General features: G+C 40.7%; 1 protein-coding gene across 2 annotated transcripts in view; it reads right to left on the bottom strand.

The window, feature by feature from the left end:
* Window positions 1–1,332: 1,332 nt before the first annotated feature.
* The window catches only part of MYB (MYB proto-oncogene, transcription factor), a 37,347-nt gene continuing 13,632 nt past the window's right edge, over window positions 1,333–25,047 (bottom strand). Inside the window, exons 6-16 of one of the 2 annotated variants that reach the window (XM_060272701.1) lie at window positions 22,953–23,187; window positions 20,562–20,642; window positions 19,436–19,540; window positions 17,417–17,674; window positions 15,774–16,133; window positions 14,400–14,542; window positions 13,495–13,609; window positions 13,262–13,391; window positions 12,057–12,163; window positions 9,519–9,626; window positions 1,333–2,390 (exon numbers count right to left, since the gene is read on the bottom strand). In XM_060272701.1, coding sequence (XP_060128684.1) covers window positions 2,274–2,390; window positions 9,519–9,626; window positions 12,057–12,163; window positions 13,262–13,391; window positions 13,495–13,609; window positions 14,400–14,542; window positions 15,774–16,133; window positions 17,417–17,674; window positions 19,436–19,540; window positions 20,562–20,642; window positions 22,953–23,187 — 1,759 coding nt within the window. In that variant the 3' untranslated portion in view covers window positions 1,333–2,273. The remainder of the gene's footprint in view (window positions 2,391–9,518; window positions 9,627–12,056; window positions 12,164–13,261; window positions 13,392–13,494; window positions 13,610–14,399; window positions 14,543–15,773; window positions 16,134–17,416; window positions 17,675–19,435; window positions 19,541–20,561; window positions 20,643–22,952; window positions 23,188–25,047) is intronic. The other variant, XM_060272702.1, reaches the window with a different exon arrangement.

Raw genomic sequence — 25,047 nt, 5'->3', positions numbered from 1 at the left:
GAAGATTATGGCATGCCAATATGCTGGTCATAAGGCACCTCAAACTTGACTTCAATTAAAAGTTGAGCCATATGGGGAAAGAAGCAATTTTGAGGTTCAAAGTACAGCTCGTATCACCTTTTGGCTTTCGTTTTTTTTGTATTCTTTGGCCTGGGGGCAAACAGAACCTACTCAGTAGTGGGGGAGGTATACAGGCCCAACTACAAAATACGCCATGAAACGCACTTGAGTCGATTTTTCCTTGTTACACTCTTGTGTTGAGATGCTGATTGGACTTTTGTTTAAAATGTTGTGCAAAATACACACATGGGCCTTCTGTTCCTGAGTGTATATCCATTTTTGAACTAGGATAAGCACATTCCATTCAACATGCATTTTTAATTATTCAGGGAAATGAATCGCTAGCATGCAGGCAGAAGTTCCTCCCAGCAGAACCCGAAACCTGGAAAGATGCAAGGACTCGGGCATCATGCCATATTTTGTTGTTCTGCACTATATGAGCCCCATCCTGTTCTACACAGATACACCCACACTGAATGGAAAGAATGTTCTGAATGGTATAGAATAATTTATTTAAACAACAGGATCTAACTCAAATATCCATTGTAGATATCCACTGTAGAACGGGACTCTCCCAACTTGATGGGCAATTTGAAGCCTTGATACAGGTCTATTGGTTCCCAGAGTTTTGAGTTCTGGGTAGAAGGGCATCTTGTTACTTTGCAAGACCTACTCAATGAACAGATGGATGTGGCAAGATTACTCCCCCCCCCACTCCTCTCCCCCAAATATGCTAAAACAAGTGCATTCAAACAAACAGTAGGTTTTTTTTTTTTACAAAACGGCACGCTTTATTTATCTACAAGGCAGTAAGTACAGTGTCATATAAAAAAAAGTTAAGTGCAGGAAAAGCTGCACCTAATTCTATTAAGGCAGCAAGTTCAGAATCCATTATAAGAAAAAGAAGCAACCTTCTCTTAGTACTGGGAAAAGTTTGATATGGCAGTCCAAAAGACATACATTTATTTATTTATTTATTTATTTTAAAAAATGTTTTTGTGTATGGAATCCATGTTAGGGACTATTTAGACTACACATGAAACAAGAGTAGAAGCAGCAAGCAAGACTAAGATCTCCCAAATAGCTGGAGTTTGCATTCTATGTTGTTGCAAACCCACGAGCACACATACAGGCACATAAAATCTCCCAAGAACAGTGTTTTAAACTTTAAATATTGCTTGCAAAAAGAAAAAGAAGAAGAGGAGGGCCAGGTAGGGGGTTAAAAAGCAATGTTTCCAAAGTCAGAAATGCTAGTGCATAGTTAAGTTAGCTACCCCCCCCCCCCCCCGGTTTCTCTTTCGTTTATAAAGCTCTATGGCCTTAAGCCCATCTACATGTTGTAAATCTGCACCAGGGAAAAAAACCCGACCCCCCCCCCCCGCAAAACAAAAACCAACCAAACCAAAAATAGAACAAAACCCATTTGGCATTTACAAAATTAAATTACTGGATAAAAAATATAATTTCTTCTCATAAAACTATGTTTCATACCGTAATAATTTTTTAAAAGCAAGCTAATTAAAAAAACACAACAACATACACACGTAAACAGTCTACAGTTCTAATGAGTGGAACAGTTCTTCAAACAGTATAGCTGTGTGACCACCTTCAGATCAGCATTTGCAGTAATGCTTTTTCTTGCAGTATTTCATACCGAGACATTTGGTTCAGTGATTGACGCTACTGATGGGAGTGCCAGCTCTTCAAAGAAAAAAAGGAAACCTCAGCAAGCATCCTCAATGGTATGGGAACTCATGTGGCAACTCCTCACTGAATTAATACTGGTCCATTTGATCTCCCAAAAAGGTTTTTTTTAATATATAAAAAATAATCATTTAAAAATCACTTTTTAAAAAAGAGAGAAAGAAATCGGCATTCACATTATTAATAATTAATTGCATAAAATTCAATACCTAGGAATTTAGGTAAGCATCATCAACAAACATAATTATTTTCTTCTTTTCTTTTTTTAAGTTGGGTGAGATCCAACATGAACAATATATACACATATATGCTTTTGTGACTGAATGCACTTTGTGCTGCTCCCAAATGTTGTACCACAACAACAACAACAACAACAACAACAACAACAACAACAACAACAACAACAACAACAACGAAAAAGGTTTTTCTCCCATGTAGAGGAATGGTAAGTCCAAATCAAGTGGAAGTGTTTTGAAAAGAAAACATAATGCTTATTGGAAGACTCTTTTTCACATGACCAGAGTTCGAGTCGAGAATGCGTTCATATGCTTGCGTGCAGGATCTGAGAAGGTCAGCTGATCTTCTGTCTTCCCACAGAATGCTGAATCCCATGTGTTGCTAAAATGCTAGAAACAAAAATAAAAAGGAGGGAGAATTTTAGAAGCTGTGGCACAATCCAGTCCTTCCTGTAAACCTGCTCCTTCCCAGGGTTGGCGCTGCAGAATTGTCCTCTGTGCTTGAGTCATTTGCAAGCGTGGCAGTACAGAGGAGTGAAGTCATGGGGACAGCGTACACACCAGACCTTTAAAGCACATTCAAAGTGCATACCCCCCCCCCCGAAACTGCAGTTTATCCCCTTACAGAGCTACAATTCTCAGGACCTTCAAGAAAGCACCATTGCCACGATTCTTTTTTGGAGGGGTGCTTTGAAAACTTTGGTGGCTACACAGCGTCTACAAAAGGGACTTGCCACTGGAAGCAACGTCTAGGAATGTTGTGCTGAAGCCAATCCTAGTGGTTCTGAGAACCCCTGAGATGTAAATAGGCTTAAGAAGGGAATGAAGGAATGATGCTAAAAATATTTTCAAGCAACCCAACAGCAATAGGCTTTTGGAAGCATGTTAAAAGGGGTTTAACTGGCAGCAAGTACTATGTGAGGAGCAGCCCACCCCAGTGGGGCAGAGCCACAGCAATAGCCTCCTGGCAGTGGCATGGCTGCTTACCAGGAGGAAAAGAGGGCGACAGTGAGGCAGGGGCTGTTTGGGTTCACTAGCAGGACTGCCAGATTGGTTCCACCCGCAACCTCACTAGCCTCTCACCCAGTAAGCAGCATGGATATTGCTGTCAAGGGGTTGTTGCCTGGCTCTGCCCCACCAGGCAAGTTGCTCTTGCACAATGTAGAACCGGAGCCGTCTTCCATTTGTCACTTGCCTACAGCTTTCATAACAACAGTGGCCATTGGGCTACGCCACCTAGGGCTGGTGGGAGATGAATTCATAGAACATCTGGAGGGCCACAAGTTCCCCAGCCCTGGTGTAGATAGTTGCTGGACTTGTGAGCTGAAAGCACAGTGACTGTGCCCAACTTGCATAGCCTAGTCCAAAGTGAAGGTTCACATAGACAGCTCTGGACTCAAGTTAATAACTAGCTCAGTTTTCTCAGGTAACTTCAAAAGTATGTTAGCACATAGCCAGAGGTAAATGTTCCACTGAGAAACAAGTTTTTAAGGCATAATTTAATATTGTTTTGTTTTTGTGGTATTTGCAAAGATTGGAAGCCCTCCTCAGTGCTGTGCTGCCCAGAGATAAACATATCTGTAACCAGGGTGGCATCTCAGTCATTTGCTTGTTCTTGAGACATGCAAAATGTCTTGGTGCCCCAAGCCAATAGGAGGGCAAAAATTTCAGCACTCTATGGAATGTGTAAATACAGATATATTTTTCTTCTTCTCCACCTATAGTACTATATTGCTACCAGAACTTGCAGTTTTGATGCAGCAATTCACTCTCCTCTATGTATAAACTACCACACAACACGCAATCTCTTTCAAAATTCTAAGCACACTTATGTCAGATCACTATTCTCAGGGTGGTAATTTACACGACAGCAGAGAGGGAACAAAGGACAAGATCTTTGTGGAAGAGGAATGGGGTGGGTGGGAAGAACTGTTCGAAATCCCTTGTCTTTTTGAAGAGCTTCTGTGAGCATAAGAACATCATAAGAAGATTCTTGCTAGACCAGGTCATCCATTTATTAAGTTCAATTGTCAAGTGCCAAATTGAGGCATTTCTGATGCGTATTCCACACTATTTCTCCTAAACTTGAACTACTGAAATTCAGATTAAAACATTTGAAGGCTGGGAGTGGTCATTTTGGTTCCATAACCAATACATTCTAAAGGAGATTAAGAAGCTGCTGTCTGAGCAAACAGGGGATTTATTTGTATTTCTTTTTAAAATATTACATCCCTTACACCTACTGGATAGCTCAAAGGCAAATGCCTAATATGTGATATAGCTGGAGTGTCAGATATGGCCAAGCTTCCGCTCAAGACAAATGGATTCTAATATAATCAAGTTTCTTGCCAAAAACAAGTGAACTCCTCCTCAAAGAAAAGAAATGATTTGTGGGGCAAATATATTTCCTATCAAGATGATGCTAAGGGGAAAGGCAAGTGAATGGCTAAAAGTCATTTTTCTGAATATACAACTTTTTAATATTCTTTGTCTTTTGCCTTTTAGTTCCAGCAGTCCTGACTATGAAATCCACCTTTTGCATTCCCACATGATACACACTTTGGTATTCAAGCAGTTCAGTAAAGCGTGACACAGGGCACCCCATTTATTTTGCTTTCTCTGCAACATGGGCTTCTGTCTCTTCAAACCGCAGCCAAGGGCAGGTGTGACATACTTTTCACATCACAGATATGCCACCACATTGCTGCTGTTTCCTCTGCTACGATTTCAATGAACAATCTCCACCCCTTTGGGGAACTTGGCATGCCTCGGGCAATTTCAGCCTTTGTTGTAAGCCCAACAACTCAGATCCACTCAGGGGAGAAAGGAGCCACTGCTGGAATGATGGAGGTATTTTTGTAGAACAGTACATAGGCAAAAAATGGATCTTACTGTTGAAGGGTGTCTAGGTTAGGCATGGGGATGTCTGAAGTCGCTCAAGCTCTGTGGAAGGGAATAACAACATTTGCCTTACACTATGGGTTCTTTGCAACCCTTTAACTTTTCTCTTTGTTGTTGTTTAGTTGTTTAGTCGTGTCTGACTCCTCGTGACCCCATGGACCAGAGCACGCCAGGCACTCCTGCCTTCCACTGCCTCCCGCAGTTTGGTCAGACTCATGTTCGTAGCTTCGAGAACACTGTCCAGCCATCTCGTCCTCTGTCGTCCCCTTCTCCTTGTGCCTTCCATCTTTCCCAACATCAGGGTCTTTTCCAGGGAGTCTTCTCTTCTCATGAGGTGGCCAAAGTATTGGAGCCTCAGCTTCAGGATCTGCCCTTCCAGTGAGCACTCAGGGCTGATTTCCTTCAGAATGGATAGGTTTGATCTTCTTGCAGTTAATGAGAGTACATTAAAGTGTGTTAGGAATACATTATTCTCTGGAATATTTTGAACAGTTTGACTGTTTTCCATGTAGTGTATGTGCTCTGCAGTCTGCATTGGGTCCATTGTTCTGGTGGAAGGTGGAAACTTCATATAAAATAAATAAATTATATTCTGAAGTAAAACAGAAAGTGATAGGCAGATGCTCTTGTCTGGCTGCTTCTTCTCATGATAAGGGACCATATGAACAGTAACTCTCTTCCATTATCTTAAACATGCAGAAGTGGGTAGGGATCAGAATTCATTGAAACCATACAGTGACCTGATAGTAACCAGAGACAGTCACACCCTATGGTTGACCACAATTCTCTCTCTGTGTGTAAACAAAGGCTGGGCAGTCACCTCAGAAAATACTCTGGATGGTGCTCTCCCTTACATGGTACCTGTGCATAGCGGTGGAGGGAGATAATCCCTTTCCAATCTGCCTGAGAGCACCTCCCCTACTTCCAACACCCTTGAATGTGTCTATGCATCAGCTAGTCTTTGAACAGGGTTACATGCATCAAATCCAACACACATAGGCCCAAATGGCACCTCTAGTGCCATACAAGAACATATGACCTCTGGTTTGCCAGTTTTAGAAGGTGGTTTCATAGACATACACAAAAGTTTTCGGAAATGAAAAAGCTCCACTTCCATACTTGGTACATATGCACAAACACAAAACAGGCACACATTTCTGGACAGGGGTGTGTAAGGCTAGTGCTGAGCAGCAGCAGCAGCATCTTTCATCGTATCTCATCCCCTTGCAAGCACTTTTGTGGGATGTGAGTCTTAATAACCCAGCTGCCCCTCTGCCTCCCCCTCAAGATGCTCCACTCATCAGTAACGGTCACTTCCCACATGCTGTACCTCTCACAAGCTGCCACAGGACAAATTTCTCATTACCAGCCGTGCACGAAACACCAATGTACAGCCCAACAATGCTTGCCATGTGACTCCTGTTCCATTGGTTTTCATGTATAGCTATTTTTTGCTAGGTTGTGCCAGCGGGCTCTGAGTGCATTACTGAAGGCAATTTAGCCCCAAACCAGGAAAAATCATTGGCTGGCTATATGTTTCGGATCAAGACTTTGGATTATATGAGTCTGTTATGTATGGTACTAATCCACTGCAAATATTGCTAAAGCAATCAATTTGTTCTTTCACATCAGATTTTAAAAGTTAACAATTTCCAAAGCTACTTCAAAAGTTAAAATTGTGGACAAGAAAGGCAATTTCCATACAGTATGTTTATGCCACGTTAATATATAATTATCAAGCCATGGTGTATTTTCAGCTGTGTCACTCTTGGTTCATTTTGCCACATCAGTAATCCTACAAGAACATCCTTCTTCTAGCAAGGCAATTATCTCACTTATCCTGTAACCTGCCTTCTGTTGCCCCAGGGAAGAGTGAACAGTAAACAGATTGTCAAAGCTTAAACTGGGCTATCCAGTTAAAGCACTTTAAAGAAAAGTGACCCCTCTAGGGAAAAGAGAGAAACAAGGCAAGGCTGTGCCAAGGTGCTTTCCTTCACTCACACACTGTAAAGACTGATTCACACATTATGCTTTCCTGTAAGTAGGAAGCACTCAAGGGAAGAAAAGTGGGAATAAGTAATACAACGAACTCTCTTATGCCTCAAGCCAAAATCACATATAGTCAAAACACATTTGGTGGGTGGGATTGCCAATGTGTGTTTTTTCCCTAGGACACCTGACCCCTTTATAATAGCAAAGTGCATAAAGGTGAAGGTTTGGTTTCTGAATCCCAAAAGAAAAGCTCACATATTATACAATTTATACCAATTGTTGTGAATTCCCCATTCAAGATGGTGGTTTCCACTTGGATTGAAATTTAGGAATCACTTTTTAATTGGAGTTGGATTTTACCTCAGGCCAACATAAACATTTGGTTCACTGAAGTCTGCTGTGATTAGTGCATTGTCTTCAGCCACTCTGTACTTGAACAGATGCAAATGAGCAGAACACTGACCTGATTGTTTTACAATGAAGCACTCTTCTGAAAACAAAATGGTTGCCGACTAGGCTTCCTGAAGTCAACAGCAAGGCTACTAATAAACGTTCAGGGTTGTATTCATAGTGAGACTGATACCTATCCTTTCTCCTCAGTAATTTTTAAGGGGCCACAGCCTACAATCCATTTATTAACTCAGGGCTTGTTCTGCAGTAGTATTTCCAAGTTTTAGGTGGGGGGAAAATGATCTGTAGTTTCATGGAAGCTTTACCCAGGGAAGAATCCCACCACGCACCACAATATGATTACTCTGATGTCAAAATGACCCCTGCACAAAGAGCGTTCTAAATGCAACAGACACAACCAGGAACTCAAAGCTAGCAACCATTATCGTTCAGCATAGTGATGCTGAAGCAGACCACACAGTCATATGGTCAGAATACACCCCCCCCCTTGCTGTTACAGGGTTAATTTGAATGGGCCTACTGGAGCAAGTGGGAGGACAAACCTACAAAATGAGAAAGAGAAAGTGTTCTTATGCTCTTCCTTTGCTCTTGCCTCCTGAATGACAATCTCCAATTGCCTCTTTGAGTAAAAGGTGAGTTCTCCCGGTGTACATAAAATCTTTTACTGAGTTTGCACATCTAAGAATCAGAACAACTTTTGAAAAGTGACAACCCCAAGGTTCATGACTGGAACAGGGAGAAAGCTCGTTCATCAGCCATTTATCAATTCTGTGGTAATAAAAGTATATTGCAAAATTCTAGTTAGGTAATAAGCCAATTCTACTTCATTTACTCAGAGCAAATGCTATTTGCTGAAGGAGTAATAAAAGATTCTAAATATTTTGTTGGCTCAGCTCTATAGAAATAGATGCTCTAATGCTCTTGTCCAGAGGGGATTATTACCATATGAGCAACTGCTGTACTATTTATCTTTGCAGCTTCACAAGACAGTGGAAAGGTACCGTGCTTTATGTCTACAAGTCACATATTCACAATTGTGGTGTGTTTTTTCCTGGCGTGTGGAGCTGTCCCCCATTATTTCATAGATAATGTCGTAAACCCAAGAAACTGATCTGCAGGGAACTAGGCAGAGGGCCTTCTCGGTAGTGGTGCCTGCCCTGTGGAACGCCCTCCCATCTTATGTCAAAGAGAACAACTACCACCAGACTTTTAGAAGACATCTGAAGGCAGCCCTGTTTAGGGAGGCTTTTAATGTTTAATAGATTACTGTATTTTATTTTTCTGTTGGAAGCCGCCCAGAGTGGCTGGGGAAACCCAGCCAGATGGGCGGGGTATAAATAATAAATAATAATAAATAAAGAGTGCACTTCTGCTGGGAAACAATAGCTGGAGAGGGCTGGTGCACTTTTGCTCTCTGCTTGTGGGCTTCCCGTGGGTTTTTGGTTCGCCACGGCTGGGAACAGAATGCAGGCCAAGGAGAATCTTTGGCAAGATCCAGCAGGGCTCTACTTAGGTTCTTACGGCTAAAAACCTTTTACATTAGTAACTAACCTTACCTTTTCCATAGCTAAACACAGGAAACAGCCTTACATTGGGCCAGACCATTGAACCTTCTAGCTGTTTTGTCTATTCTGCAATGGCTCTCCAGGGTTTCAGAGAGATGCCTTTCCCAGCCGTATCCCACCTTTTTCATGGGAGATAAAGGGGTCTGAACTTGGGATCTTCTGCATGCAAAGCACATAAATGCCCTACCCCTGAAATCAAGGCCCTTCTCTAGACTTGGCAACTTTCCCTTCCTGCCATTCTGTTAAAATATTGACTTTCCATTGAACTGCCTTGTGGAACTTTGCTGAAGTTCATACTTACGATAGCCAATTATAATGATTAGTCCAAGGAAACCAATACATAAAAGAGCATGCTTCACCGCTATAAAAATGAAGTCTGTAATGGCAATAGGAGGGAATAACATCTGTGTCTTCCATTCTGTTTACATTTTGACAAACCATTTTTTTCCAGGTTGCAGAAAAAAGAATGCCACCTTTGAACCAGCATACCAAAATGTCAGGTCAGCTATTTTGCTTTCCTTAACAGCTTTTTTCATTGAATTTTATAGTCAGCAAACAATACTGCATCCAATAGTAATCTAAAAATAAGTTCTATTATTGTGCAAGGAATCATCATATACTGCAAATAATTTTTAAAGGTGAATTTTACCTGAAGTGGGCTAACTGATGACCTATTTCTATGTAATGCAAATAATTTATGAGTATTGTCCTCTTCTTCTGATGCAGGCATCTTTAAACCAGAACTGGTAAGTAGATTCTGATGAAACAGTAAAAAAAAAAAAGGTGATTGAAAAGGCAGAATGAATGAATATGCTGAATATGTTATTTCAACGATTTAATTTCAGTAATTTAAAACAGTAACTTGGGTACAAGATGTTGCTATGCATTGTCACAGCCTGATCCTAGAACAATCACTTGGAAGGAAGTTCCAATGTGATTTTGTTCTGTGTGTATTTCTGAGTTGGCTATTGTGGTGAGGTCATATAACCAAGTCTGATTGGTTATACCGAGTCATGACATTACATACACAACATGAAAAAGAGACAGTTAAAAGGGAAATACTCTTATGGAGCAGCTGCTGAGAGAGACAATAAGTATCAGTGAACAGGCAGAAATGATAAATAATGGGCTGGGAGTTTTCAGAGAACATCTCACCCTCCAGAAACACCAAACTGCAGGCCCTTGTTGAGCATTAAGCCCCTTTCAACTCAGCAGAATGTGGGAAATTGTAGTCAAATATAACTGGCAAGCTTAAGTGGTAGTTAATGCGTGAAGGGGTTGAGACCATAGAACTCTATTTGTAGACTCAGGTCATGCTCCCTCACCTCCAGTGAAGAAGGGAGTGACCATTCGTTCGGCCTCTTCCACCATGTGAAGCTGACCAGGCAGCACATCCAGACTTGACCAATTAGAGCCCAGACTGTGTGCTCAGAAATATTTTTCTTTATTTTGTAACCTAATAATTTTCTACCTGTGTTCTTCTTGCTGCTGCATGGAATAACACATGAATCTGACCTTTGGAGTTTGTAAGTAAAGCATTTAAATTTACTAACAGTGTGGTCTGTTCATTGTGAGAGGGTTAGAGAAGGGAAGCGCTGTAAGAGGACTAAACAGGATATTGAAAGGGTCTAACAGCTTATATTCCTCACACTTCACTGAGCTGCATGGTTCTGTGATTTTAAGACTCTCTTGCTGGAGAGTGTGTTTAGTTCTGTGCTTTGGATCTAGGGATCCAGCTAATTCTTTATTAACTCACCCCACAAAGGTGATTTATCTATATCTATATTCTTCACACACAGAACTTGCTTAGTTCTGATTAAAGAAGCATAGGATAGGGCTGTCATATTCTTGAAAGAGAAATCATAGTGATATTAAATGAAAGTTAAGGTTTATTTTCAGCAAACTACTTAAGCTAAGCTTAACGTAAACAGCTAAACAGCACATTGCATTGAAAGGATCAGAATGACATGCATACTAAAGTGGGAATTTCCTTGTCCTTTAGTTGACAGTATTAACGTGCAGTCTGACTCACACAGCCCAGTAAAACTGAAAACACGCAAGGCTAAATCTGGTACCAGTCACTTTAAGGGAACAGTGAGAAATAAAATTTAAATAGCAGTAAATCAGCTTAAGTACAAGTATGTAGCGATTGGACTATATTGTGTTCTAATCCCATTTATATTAAAAATGAAATTATGCCATTTGCAAAGGGTGTTGGGCAAAGAAAGTAAATATTTCACTGATTCCACTGACTTCAGCAAACACTTCAGCGATCCAATTATGAGCAGAACTTTGGCTCAGGTTTTTACACAACCTAAAGTGCACTCTGTACCAGCACAGTGCTTTTATACATACAATATAAAGAAAAACTGGTGAACTTAAGGTGAAAAATGTTTTGGCACAATCCAGCCCATTTTTATTTTTATTTTGCATGTGTGTGTCTGTGTGCACGCACGCACGCACGCACGCGCGCGCACACACACACAATGATTTTCAAACCAAAGCTGAGCATTTTAGTGTCCTGTTCATGATAATGGGAGTATTAAACATGCTTTAAGTTAAAAACAAGCTTTCCACGTGCGTATCTTAGGCTGTGCATTGTTTTCTTACTTGAATTTCAGAAGGGGGTGTGGGGGAATAAGGTACAGTGGTGCCTCGCTAGACAAATTTAATCCGTTCCACGGGTCTTTTCTTATAATGAAAAATTTGTCTAGCGAATCCCATAGGAATGCATTGAAATTTTTTTGAATTTTTCTTTGCCCATAGGAACGCATTAATTGAATTTCAATGCATTCCTATGGGAAACCGTGATTTGCTAGACGAATTTTTCATAAAACGAATTCGTCTAGCGAGGCAACCTCCGCTAGAAAAAACCTTTCGTTAAGCGGAAATTTCGTTAAGCAGGGCATTCGTTAAGCAAGGCACCAATGTATTAGCAACAAGTGGCTCTACCGAGGGACTTTTCTCTGGGGAAAGTTTTCTACCTCTTTCCTGCAGAATTTACCCATCTTGCAGACAAATCAGCCCACAACAGCAGCCTGGTGACATGGTCAGAGGAAACATCTTGGTGAGACAGATGTGGCTCCTGAGCTGTATCTGCTTGTTTACCACAGCTTCCAAATACGCCACGTCACAAAAAACAAAACCAAAATAACAAATAACACAAGATTCATAGCTTAATACATACTGGCACATCTTCCCCAGCGGACACAGGTGTGAAGAGCTGTGTGTTCAGCCCTTCCCCTTCCCAATGATTCGAGGAAAAGAAGTTTCCTGCTTTGCCTGTTGGAGACTCTACCTAGAAGCAGAAAGCAGAGCTATGTTTCAAATACAACAAATGACTTACTATATCCCTATTTAGCAGTAATGTTATTTCCAGATGAATTTGGCCTACATCGCAAGTTAGCTTGGTCAGTGTACATTACTTCTTGAAAAGTCACTCTCTGTATGACATAACATTAAGTTCTGACATTCAGGATTGATTCAATTAAAAAAACCAATTTGAACAATAATTTAAGCTCCTGGAAATCTTGTTGTTGTTTAGTCGTGTCCGACTCTTCGTGACCCCATGGACCAGAGCACGTCAGGCACTCCTGTCTTGCACCGCCTCCCGCAGTTTGGTCAGACTCATGTTGGTAGCTTCGAGAACACTGTCCAACCATCTCGAAAAATCTGGAAATCTAGACTGCAACTAAGTTCTTAGAGGGGCCATCAATGAGAAATGGTAGTCTTTTTACATTATGTAAAAGATTTGCAAGGCTTCATTGATTAACTTTCTTGTTCCTGAGAGTTCCACTGAAGCCAGTGGGTCATCCCATGCCATAGAATATGAAATTTTTGAAATTAATGGTTTACAAGGCTCAACATAAGTTTGTTGTATGTAAAGACCAGGATAATCTATTCTCAACATATAAAAATCAGGCACCAATTGTATACTTTTTGCTGTGGAAGCAATGACCTTCTCTGAATGACAGAAATGACAGGACAGTAGGCCCACAACTTACGCAGGGGTTTCATTCCAAGGATTGCACCCCAAACCAAAACTGTGTATAGTCAAACCCCATTAAGTTCAAAGGCGGATGGATGGCCAAAGTCACTCCCTTTTTATTATTTGCCATGCGCATGAAGCTGAATGTGCACAAGTTAAATGCATGCAAGTGGCAGGCTTACTGTACTGTTTCTGTGACATATTACGGTTCACCTAATTAATATGTTTGCTTACAAAAATTTATGACTGAGGAAATATTTGAACAATCTGATCCAGCTCCTGATGATCTCGAAAAATAAAACATGGCAAAATTGGCTTCTTGCCAGAGCAAGTGAATCAATTTAAGACACTTCTGGGCAAAGTTACCCCAGTTTTAAGTGGTCTTAAGATAAATATTGTTTAACTTGCCTCCTGTTTGATTTTCTTCAACAAAGGGGATCCATTTTCACATATGCCAGAAGCAATGTCAGTTTCATCAGACTCTTGTTTGATAACATCTTGCAGATCGTCTACAAGGTGAGCTGGTGTCAGAGGCTAAAAAGGAAAAATAAGTATGCAATGAAACAACACAACACAAAACTCTTTGTATCATCCTCATAGAAATCCAATTTTTATCACGGTCTCCTCCCGTTCTTACCAGCATTTTCAAGGGTCCATATTTGAATTCTTGAGCTGCGAGTGCATTTTTAAATGGAGTTGGTGTTCTTGGAGAGCTCTCCAATATTGATCTTTTGATAGCTGGAGTTCTGAAGCTGAGTCCACAAAAGGGGGGTGGGGGGAGAGAAATTAGGAAGTAGTTTTAATCTTTTTGCTGAAATCCTAGTTTAGAGTAGCGTCAAATTAAAAGGTTGACTTGTGCACTGCAAAGTTCTAAGTTCCAAACAGCCATGTGCACTATGGGGATAATAATGAGGGCATGTATTTCAGGGGTGCTGTAAGGACTGCTGAAATAATGTCCACAAACCGCTTCAAGCACTTAGAAGTAATGATGGTGGACACAGAGTGCAATTTGGTTGGCTTTAAAAGAGGACTGGACAAATTCATGGATGATATGGCTAATAGTGGTTATAGCTGGAGGCAGAATTCTTATGAACATGTTGGTGGAAACTAGAGGAAGTAAGAGTGGTCTTCTGCTTAGGTCCCACTTGTGAGGGTGGCCACTGTGAGAACAAGATACTGGGCCACTGGCCTAACCTAGCAGGCTTTGCTTTTGTTCTAATTATATGTGCCCAGAAGCAGTTCCACTATAAGATGGTAGGAACAATTGACGTAGTGGCCACCATACTAGTTCAAAAGCTACCCTACACATCTGGCCCCCTCATTCTTGTCAATGGAAGGAGCAGCTGTGAATGTACAATACTGAGCTTCCCTCCACTGAAACGAATGGGATGCTTATTTACAGAGAATCTCTGTGTACCCAACCAAAACCCAACAAACTCTGGATCAGGGTGAAAGAAATCAATATGCATGTTCATAGCCAATTTTAGCTGTTATAGTAATATGGCCAAAGTGCATTAAAAAAAATAAAGCAAGAGAAATTACATATTATTCTCCTTCTGTATCTTAAATGCTTGGTCTCTGTGAAGAGGTGCTGTAACAGCGAGTTTATGAGCACAGAGGGGAGTGGAAGTTAAAGTTGGATTGTCCAGGTCCAGGCTTTCTTGGCTTGATGAGGTGTTCAAGAACTGCAAATATTAAAAATAGAGAGGGAATCTCAGTTAACAGGAGTGCTTCTTCTACGAACTTACAGTGAAACTATCAACAACAGCGTCCTGTGGCAGTGAGTATTTTGGTTGCAATACTCCCAAAGTAAAGTTTCACATTTCTGGTGTTTGACCTACACAAATATATTCCTTTGGTTTTGTTACAAGATTATTTATAGAAACAAGTATTTGTTTTACCTCGCTGAGTTTATTTGCCATTGCAAAGAATGTCTAATAATATGAAAGAACCTTGGAGCTTGGTTAATGAGAAGTACTGGGTGACGTCTGCCTAGGTCATGAGCAGAGTACAGCCAATGAAATCTCTGGACTTGACTTCAATTATTTCAATGGGTCCACTCCAAATAAGTAAAGATATCACCCACTGAACCCTGTGGCATGAAATAAGGCAACTAGATTTTTTAAATTAAATGTTCCTATTTTATCCATTAAAAGTGATTGTTTTACTTTCACAGAATATAAAGTAAAAGATGCACAGAGCTTTTCAAAATTACTGTTTTGATGTAAATATTTAATTTGCTGAAAAAGGGCTGCTACTGCAGAATTTAGGAAATAAACTTCATTAGCAGTAATGACTGTCATTAACTCAACATGTTGTTGTTTCAAACTCTACATGTTTAAGCAGATGTCCACAAGCCACTTAAACCAATTCACATACTCTTAATCTGTTTAGCCCAATCAATGATATGCGTATACATTAAGTATATCAAGTAGTTTGTAACTCACACCTTACTGTTCAAAAATGTTTTCAAATAATCATTTATTTTTATCTTTATTTTAAATCACTTGTTAGTTTGCAGCATAATTTGGACACCATCGTCTGTTATTGCAAATTTAGGGGGGGTCAGTGAACCCAAATGTGCAAAGTATGGGGTAAAAAAAATGGTTACAGGAAACAGAAATGTTAAAATTCTGATAGCTGAAGGAATGACAAGCAAGAGCAAAGCAAACAAACCGCTAACCCCTTGAAAACCACCAAGAATGAGACACACAGAGAAAAGCAAATTTATCAGTTAGATTGTTGGCAGTCTAAACTCCATGGTGAAGAGTAAGCTATGAGTAAATTCAAAATTGGAGAGCAATCAGTGAATGCAACAGGAATTAGTCATTCGTTCCAATGATTAGTTCTCCTACGTTGTTAACACCTTGCTGACTTTTGAGGATTAGTAAAATCTGTGCAGAAATCTTGCTCTACCTGCGAGGGAGAGAATGGCAGGCTTTTGACAGGGGAGCGCTTAGGAGTTGAGCTCCTGACATCAGCAAGTATGAAGGACTTATGGCCACTGGCTAAGTGGCTGGGATGCCCTCTCTTTGTGCGCAGAAACACCAACGGAGCTGTGCCACATTTTGAGCCAGCCAAGGACTTGGGCAAGGCAAGGGAATCCTGACTCAACATGGCTTTGCTCAGGTTTGAGAGAGGGTGTCCTTCAGGCCTAAATGCACTGGCCTCTGTTTGCTGAAGCTGTGGGGCTTTGCCTGAGGGAGCTCGGCTAGGCGAGGTGTCTGCTTCTTCAGAGAATTCAAAACTGCTGAGATCACCCCATGATGAAGGATCCTAAAAACAATGGGGGAAGTCACGAATCTATGAGACAGTGTACGATGCCCTCTCATTAAAATAATAATAATTATGTATAGCACTAACATAACTTTAATAAAAGGGAAACAAAGTAAAGGAGCTATTGTTCCTCATTTTTAAGTCATTTTGACCCAGTTTCAGTCTTTCCCGAGTGAAAACTATCCTAATGGTGGATTCCTAAAAGAAGCAACTCTCCCCCTCCCTTACCAGTCAGTCTGTTACAGTCTGTGACTCATCTGCTTTATTAAGGAGGCAGGATTCTTAAGTGAAAAGGATACAGTTGAGCAGGTGATGCTGTCATAATTAATTTGTTTTGCCAAATGTTTGGTTTCAGCCTATACAGTGGTACCTCTGGTTAAGAACTTAATTCATTCCGGAGGTCCGTTCTTAACCTGAAACACCACTTTAGCTAATGGGGCCTCCTGCTGCCACTGCGCCGCTGGAGCACGATTTCTGTTCTCATCCTGAAGCAAAGTTCTTAACCCAAGGTACTATTTCTGGATTAGCAGAGTCTGTAACCTGAAGCATTTGTAACCTGAAGCATTTGTAACTCGAGGTACCACTGTACCTCTTAAAGAGCCCTATGCCAATCTTAAAATTTCTACATGAAAGTCTTAGAATCTTCAAAAATGACATGTGATTTCTCGAAGTTTTCATAGAAGAAAATAATTAATGCAATGTGTGTTTCACAAAAAAGGAGGGATCCAGGAAGGTATGCAGAAGCGTACAGTCACTTGAAATGGAATTAAAAATACACATAGAGTTGTGTTTTTTGTAATGTGCAGTATTATTTCTCTGTTAAAAGGCACAACATATTTAGAAATAATTTTAAATATGCCAGCTCACTTAGAATAAATTTATCCTTTGCAGGTTAATATGCAAGCAACCTGAAAACACTAACATGCATGTTACAGGCAATTGTTTACCTGTGCTTGATAAATATTGGGAGCCTACAAACAACAAGCTAGGGCTAAATGCTCGGATCCTGCCATGTTTATTCAGAAATAAGAGCCCACCTATTTCAATGAGACTTACTTCCAAGTAAGCTTGCATAGGATTGGGTTGTAAGTTGTAAATGTGCAGCAACCCCCCCCCCCAACTGTACTCAGGTAGCCATGGTGAAAGTTTACCCTGGATATTGGATTATTCAGTAACAAAGTGAACAAGAAAGTCAGAATGTAAGAAAACAAACTGATATAGAAATAGCATATGACTCCAGTCCTTATACCAGCCACACCTTAGAAGGTGACCATTCTACTTACGGAATCTATCAGCTGAAGTGTTTCCGCAAATTCTAAGAGATTCTTAACATTATCCAGGAAGTTACTCTGGTGGACAATCATGCACCTTGCAGGGGATGCACTTTCTTCAGGCAAGCAGCCATGGTCCACTGGTGGAGACGGAATACAATGATGATGCTCGCCCAAAGAGGAAATGGGCGCACTGTTACCACTAGTTCTGGTACTGTCTGCAATTGCGGTGCTGTGCCATCCTGGGTAATCTGACGTGTTGTTCTGTGTCTAAAGGAAGGGGGAAGGGCGGTAAAGAGGGTGCGAGAAAAAAGAGGCAGAAGGAATTTAGCCAAGAAATTGCACAAGGTATCGGATGGCTGTTGAAGGAAAAGATAAAAGTAGTTGCATCATCTAAGCACTTAATGCCTATGAAACAGTTGTCAAGATGTTTCCTTTCATCAGTGCAGCAAGAGCTTGTTTGAAAGGGTAATAGATTTATAGCTTTCATTTTGGCATTACCTCATCTTGTGCAATAACTCTGCATCCTGGGCCAGTGTCTATAGTATATCGAGCAATACAGCTACATGCCTACACTCTTCTTCCAAAGTCCGTGAGTGCACAAATCTGTTTTTCCTTCCCTGTGCAAAGTAATGAAATTGCAAGATCTCCCTAGTGCAAAACTCAGTCTAATCTGTAACTTGTGGATTTAGATTGTGAATTCCACATCACGTTTGAAGTCACTGGCAACTTTTCCATTGGTCTTTGCAGATTTAGATTAATACCAGTTACTTATTTTTAATACACCTCCCCTCATCTTTGCCCTATCTCTGACTAGCGCTACAGCTTACACCAATGCAATGAAAAGGCTGTAAAATCAACGCGGTTAGGAAAGCAGAAGAGCAAATTAACAGAAGTCTCTTTGCAGCATAACCATGCAAGAGAAGACGTTGCAAAACTTCAACTAAAAATTAGAAGTGGCCAAACTAGCATTTCATGCACACGGTTGTGTTTCCCCCCCATTAACTAGAAAAATGAATTAATTATTAATATGGATTAATTAGACGTAGATGTTTCCTGCTGGCTATCACCCAGGTTTTTGTTTTTCTGCAGTTCCCATATTAATTTTTTATTACATATACAAATTCAGTAATAGCCAGCTCTGGGTTTCATACATGCAGTTATAGAATCTAACTTTCCTCAACGAAACATTACCAAACATGCATAAAAATAAATAAAATAAAATAAAATAGACCTTATTTGGGCTGTGATTCCCAAACCATTCAGTCTGGAGCAATAGTCCTGTCTCCCCAACGCCAATTAAAGACTATGTTGTTTTCCACCTGGGAGGAGGATTCTGTGGCATTCTGAAACAGAGGAGACAGGCCCAGCGGTGTGGCCAGTGCAGAGAGACATACTCTGCCTGCCCCCTTCCATGCAGCATTGCTCACTGACTTTGCAAGCTAGAGGGGAAACCACTCCAAGCTTTGGGGCAGGGGTGAGGTTTTGAATACATACAAGCAGCACTCTTTAGAGCAGCGGTACGTGTCGTACTCTGGATTTGACTTGTGCCACATTTGCCCCAAAGAGTGAGCAAAACCACCTACAATGGCTTGAGGATCACAGGCCAGGAGTGCAACATATAGCTGAAGGTAAGGAATATAGTGCAGAGAGAAAGAGAAGAAAACCAAGAACCAGGCACTACATTTTCATTACGCGGAGTGTTCGGAAGTTCTCAGAAACAAAGATTTCCCCTCAGGATAAAACCTGACTGGAACTGATTGTTGCTGTTCTTTTTTAAATAGCAGTCCATTTACACATAAAAGCAAACATGGTGGTATTAGTGTACCACTGTAATTTGGAGATGGGGGGGGGAAGAGAAGCAAATGCTTATGGGGGGGTGGAGAGCGATGTGATGTCTCGTCCTCTTCAAATGGAAATATAGAGCCTTGATTAGTGTCAGAAGAAGAGGGGGAGGGAAAAGGCGGGGAAAAGAGAAGCACTGGGGTAAAGCTGCTATCCCTCCGTCCAAGCACACAGTGACATTCTTACTGGTAATGCCTGTTGCCCTTTCAGTTCATTCTCAGTCGACATTAGTAGCAACTCTAATTCCTTTATTCGTTTTTCTTTCTCAGGGTCTTCATCATTATAGTGTCTCTGCAATTAAGAGTTAAGGGGAAAGAGAAGGTAAAGGCCGGGTTGGATGCTGCAGTTTACAACGATGACGATGGCTTGCGGCCTTGCAGAATCGCAGGCAATTTAGCCTGACAGGCTCCTCCACTGGACACAAAAACGGCATCTCTGCTTAATTATAATTTTTTTTACACAGGTATTAAAGTGCAAAACACAATACCTATTTTCTGGATGCCTAGGGAACCTAAGAAACCAGATCACTTTCCCTGGCCACCTTTTTAAAGAAATGAGTAAACCTCCTCGCCCTGATACAACTTTTCTTTCTGCCAGTGCGCCAACAAAAGCACTGGGCAGCCGCTAACAGTGGTTAGCAAACTGGAAGCCTGTCTCAGGAACGTGCGCGCTTACTCCCTTTCCTGGAGCAATTGATACCCTCTCCTCCTAAACTGCAAGTTCACCTTCACCTTCACCAATGTTGACTCTGGTGAAAGCTAACCAGGGGTTACTCTAAAACCAGGATCTGAAATCCACGCCAATCTGCCGCCTTCACATTTTGAGAAAGGGAAAACCCTGTTTAGCCCTAAGCTGAAAACCATGACAATCTGCTCAGTCACCAAAGTGGGGAGAATTTGCTCTAGGAAGTGAAGGAGCTGTGAGGAGAGTGTGTATCTTCTCAAGGCTGGCAGCCAAATTGCTGGAAACATGGTTGCCCAGGCCCTTCTCCATCATTTACAGTGGTACCTCTACTTATGTTTCTACTTACGAATGGAGCTCCGTCCGCCATCTTGGATGCGGTTTAGATAGGATTTTTTCTACTTACGATTTTTTTCTCCCAATGCATTCCTATAGGATTTGATGTACATTTTTTTTTCGACTTACAAATGTGCGTTCGGAACGCATTAAATTCGTAAGTAGAATTTGTACTTTGTTAAAGAGCTGTGACTTTGTCTGATTTTATTTTTTGGCAGGTTAAGGTATTTGCATCTAACTTGCATATGAAATGTATGGCAAATGGACCCCTGAAATGGTTTTTAAATTTATCTACCTGAATAGCTGCAGCAGCTGGCTGGGGAACATTAACAATATTTACATGAAGTGCTACTGGATATGGGATCTGAGAAGAGACCTAGACCAAAAGACAAAGAGAGCCCAAATTAATCATGCTGTTCACACACTTCTCAATAATGTGATGGGCTTAAGTAACACACACACACACACACACACACACACACACACACACAATGTACTTCTTATGCCAATCTTTCTACCTCCTTGAAATAAAAGAGGTATCTCATTTTAACTGCAACAAGTTCAGTAACCCTTTTAGGAATTCTCAAACTATAACGATCCATTGATCAATCAATAACACACACACACACACCCCAACCATCTATTGCTGTTTTATTAATTACTAATTTTTAATTTGTTTTTGGTTACTGGATTATTTTGCAGGCCTGGATTGTATTGATTTTTATGAGGTTGTGAGATTTTCTGTATTGCATTAATGAATGATTGTGTCTTTTGTACTCCTGGCTGCTCCTTGAGAAATGTGCCTAATTAATTTCATAAACAACAACAAAATAGACAGATGGCATCAAGGCCGCTTGTGTTGGGTCGAAGGCTAAGCATCTCAAAGTAAAAGGGGGTAACAGGCCCACAGCATGATTTTTTTATTCCCCAGAAAAGGAAAAGAAGTCTTGTTTATGGGCTTCCCAGGAGCAACTGAATGGCCACTGTTGAAAACTGGATTAGATGGACCTTTGGTTCAATCCAGCAGGCATCTAACAAGACATGTTTCCCCACCCTTTACAACTACTTGGTGGATTGTAACACAGACAGACCATCAGATCCATTACATGTATGGCTTCCGCATACATCTAAACATGAGGAAGAATACAGAGAATGCAGTCTGTGTTATGATCCACCAATCAATAACAAACCATGACAAAAATTGGATACCAAGTTATCGTACATGTGCTTCCACTTAATTAATTAATTAATTAAATTAATCAATTATCTGCCCCTTATCTGTAGATCTCAGGGCAGTCCACAATGTAAAATTACAATATGTCTCATGTAAGAAAGTCACTGTGAGTTCTTGTTATCAAGAAAAGCTAAATACTGTGAAGCAGACACCTCAGATGCTGTGACAAATAAAAAAATTAAAAAGATAAGGAAGAAGTGTTTAAATTGCAACCAAATAGTCCAATGTTTGACATTTTGTATTTACTGGCAAAATTATGAGTGGGTTCTCTCTGTACTGTATTATTGATTTTTGCCATATATCATATGGACTGTTATATTCTGTAGTAGTAATAGTAGTAGTAATAATAATAATAATAATAATAATAATAATAATAATAATAATAATATATTTATACCCCGCCCATCTGGCTTGGTTTCCCCAGTCATTCTGGGTGGCTTCCAACAGAATATTAAAATACAATAATCTATTAAACATTAAAAGCTTCCCTAAACAGGGCTGCCTTCACATGTCTTCTGTAATAAAATAATAACATTACAAACATAATAGAATCATAGAATTGTAGAGTTGGAAGGGATCCTGAGGGCCATCTAGTCCAAACTAGAGCCATATAATTCATATAAATCTTAGATTCCTATAATCTAGTTAATAATGACTATGAGTTTACAATTACTTATAACTATATAACTTATCAGCTATAACTACTTACTTCACCTGCAGCCAAATTGTAAACCAGTGGAAGTCTAGAACAGGAGAATGCTACAGGTTTAGACCCCACAGAGGAAGGACAACTTCTCAATGATTACTTTCTACTTGTCAAAATTAAGACATTAAAAATGCTTTCACACAAAAATATGAGAATAGGCGTGTCCATCTATCTTACATATGCATATCACTGTTATCTGAATTCCATTTTTTTAATGGAGCGCATAGTTGTAAAATTAAAAACATTGAATGATATCTAATGTAACTATACTGAAGAGTAGAGCCATTGAAATAAATGCATTTACATTACTCAAGTCCACTGACTTCAGTGGGTCTAATTCCAAGTAGTCGTGCCTTACCCATTGTTTTAAAAAAGAGCGAGGCCAAGCCTATGGCTGCAATTCTAACCATGCCTACTCAAAGGAGCTTACCACCAGGTAAGTGGGGTTACCACCGCAGCCATTACGCCTCTTACAGACAATTGCTAACTAGCATCCTTCCCAGCCCTTGCAGGTGGTCTGGGAACTGCTGATGCTGCAATGTGGCTAAAGCTACGTAAATGTGGACCTGATTAGATCCTCAGATGAGAGACCACAAGGAACCTCGTGCAAAAGCAAGATATAGCAATATATCAATCATATTAGCCTTCCTTTCTCCATTCCCACCATGGTCATGCATGGCAGTTACAATATCTCAATTATGGGGAGACCTAGCTGTCAACCGATTGAATTGTTCCCATCAGCTTACATTCTGTGTCTCAGAAATGTGGTAATAGGAGTAGTCACTGGTAGCCGGGGTCGGGGTGGAGGTTGGCAGCTGCACAGAAGGTGGAGTGTGGGTAAAGCCCATTAAATGGTTGTTCTTTGGAAAACTTGTGGCTACTGAAGGCTGGCTGACTTTGGAAGACTCCTGAAGATAACCTTCCTGTTCAACCTTTCGCCGCATCGTAGAATTCCAGTGGTTCTTGATAGCATTATCAGTTCTGCACAAGGACACAGGCATATAAAGAAGAAAGAACAACATGAAATCGGAATGCTCAGGCATGGCAGGAGAGAGCAGTTAACATATAACATTTCCATTCCATTCACCTAGGAATCTCCTTTGTACTTTAATAGATAGTGCTTATATTGGAATACAGTCATACCTCGGTTTAAGTATGCCTCGGTTTGAGTATTTTCAGTTTAAGTACTCCGCGGACCCGCCTGGAACAGATTAATCCACTTTCCATTACTTTCAATAGGAAAGTTCGCTTCAGGTTAAGTACGCTTCAGGTTAAGTACAGACTTCCGGAACCAATTGTGTTTGTAAACCGAGGTACCACTGTATGCTATTCAGCTGACATGGGCTGAACTTCTGCTACAAGCTTGCAACAGACGGGTTTTTACTGTTGTCAAAATATGCAACGATTCACACTGCATTTCATTAGTGCCCTGCTTCTGTAACTGGCAGCAAAAATTAAATAGGTAAAGCAGTGACATAAAAAACAAACAATCTCCCTGAATTCCTGATTTCAGTTCTGAAGTCAACTCCTCCTGCCCCTTCTCTTCCACTTTGTTCCACCTGGATAAATTAATCACTCCAGTTGCACCTCATCCTCTAACTTGTGATGCAACAGGCACAACCTCCTGATTCTGTGACGCACTAGGCCCATCAAGCTTGTGAAATACAGCCAGTCCAAAAGGAACTCTGTAGCATTCCATTGCTGCATGGAGGCAATGCAAAGCGGTCATCCTCCAAGCAAACATACTAGAAAATCGAAACCCGTTCTACAGTCAATGAAGCAAACATTTTCGCTCTTTTTGGGTTTGGGCTTTATTTGTGGTTACCCCAAGATGATTGGAGTTCATCCAAGAGATGTATGACAAGTCCTTGATCCTGGGAAGTTCTGCGGGCCTAAAAAGCACGAGAGGGTAATGTTCTATCCTGACCTACCCTGGTGGATCTAATAAGTTTAGGGAGTGAGGGCGTATAGATTTGGGAAAGGGCAAGATTAAAGAGCACCATTTCCCTTATCTACAAGGGATGTCCAAGGCCGGTAGTGGGAGATCCTGATCACAGATCTCCTGTGTCATATTTAGTTTGCACCTCAGGTATCTTCCAGTCTTGGGACACAGCATGCTAGGGCTTATGTGACCATGTGGACAGTGTTCTCGAAGCTACCAACATGAGTTTGACCAAACTGCGGGAGGCAGTAGAAGACAGGAGTGCCTGGCGTGCTATGGTCCATGGGGTCACAAAGAGTCAGACACGACTAAACGACTAAACAACAACAACAATGTGACCATGGTGTTCATACTCAGTGAAGGGAAGAAGATGCTGTTACTCAAAGAAAAGAAAAAACAGATGTGTGTCTGTGTATGATATTCTCCAAAAGCTGTTTAGGTGCTTGAGAAATAATTATAAAAATTATCTTACTACATTATTAATTTAGAATGGTTTCATAATTATGCTTTAATATTCTCTAAAATAAAGTTTCTGTTCATTGCAAAACTGTAAAAAGAAGAAGTGCCAGGTCAGTTGGGTTTCCTCTTTCCTCACTTCTACAGGAGTAGTAGGACATGGATCTCCATAGAGGGATCATAGAACTCTCCATATGGGAGCTCAGCAAGTCCCACGCCCCACACAATTCATACTATGGTAGAAATGAGACGAACACATATTTCCTTCCGTCTTTGTAACATATGAAGACGTCGTAACATTATCAGGCAAGGTCTTCTGTGTCACTGGAGACGCACACAGGCTAAAATCACCTGAGACGTTATTTTACAGAGGACCCCCAGTAGCTTCGTGAGACTGCCTGTTCTATTGACCAGATAAAATTTATAAAACTTCCCCTACAATT

The sequence above is a fragment of the Zootoca vivipara genome, chromosome 3 (genome assembly GCF_963506605.1).
Source record: "Zootoca vivipara chromosome 3, rZooViv1.1, whole genome shotgun sequence".
NCBI lineage: Eukaryota > Metazoa > Chordata > Lepidosauria > Squamata > Lacertidae > Zootoca > Zootoca vivipara.
Note: the sequence above shows the minus strand (reverse complement) of the source record. Positions and strands in the feature narration are given on the sequence as shown.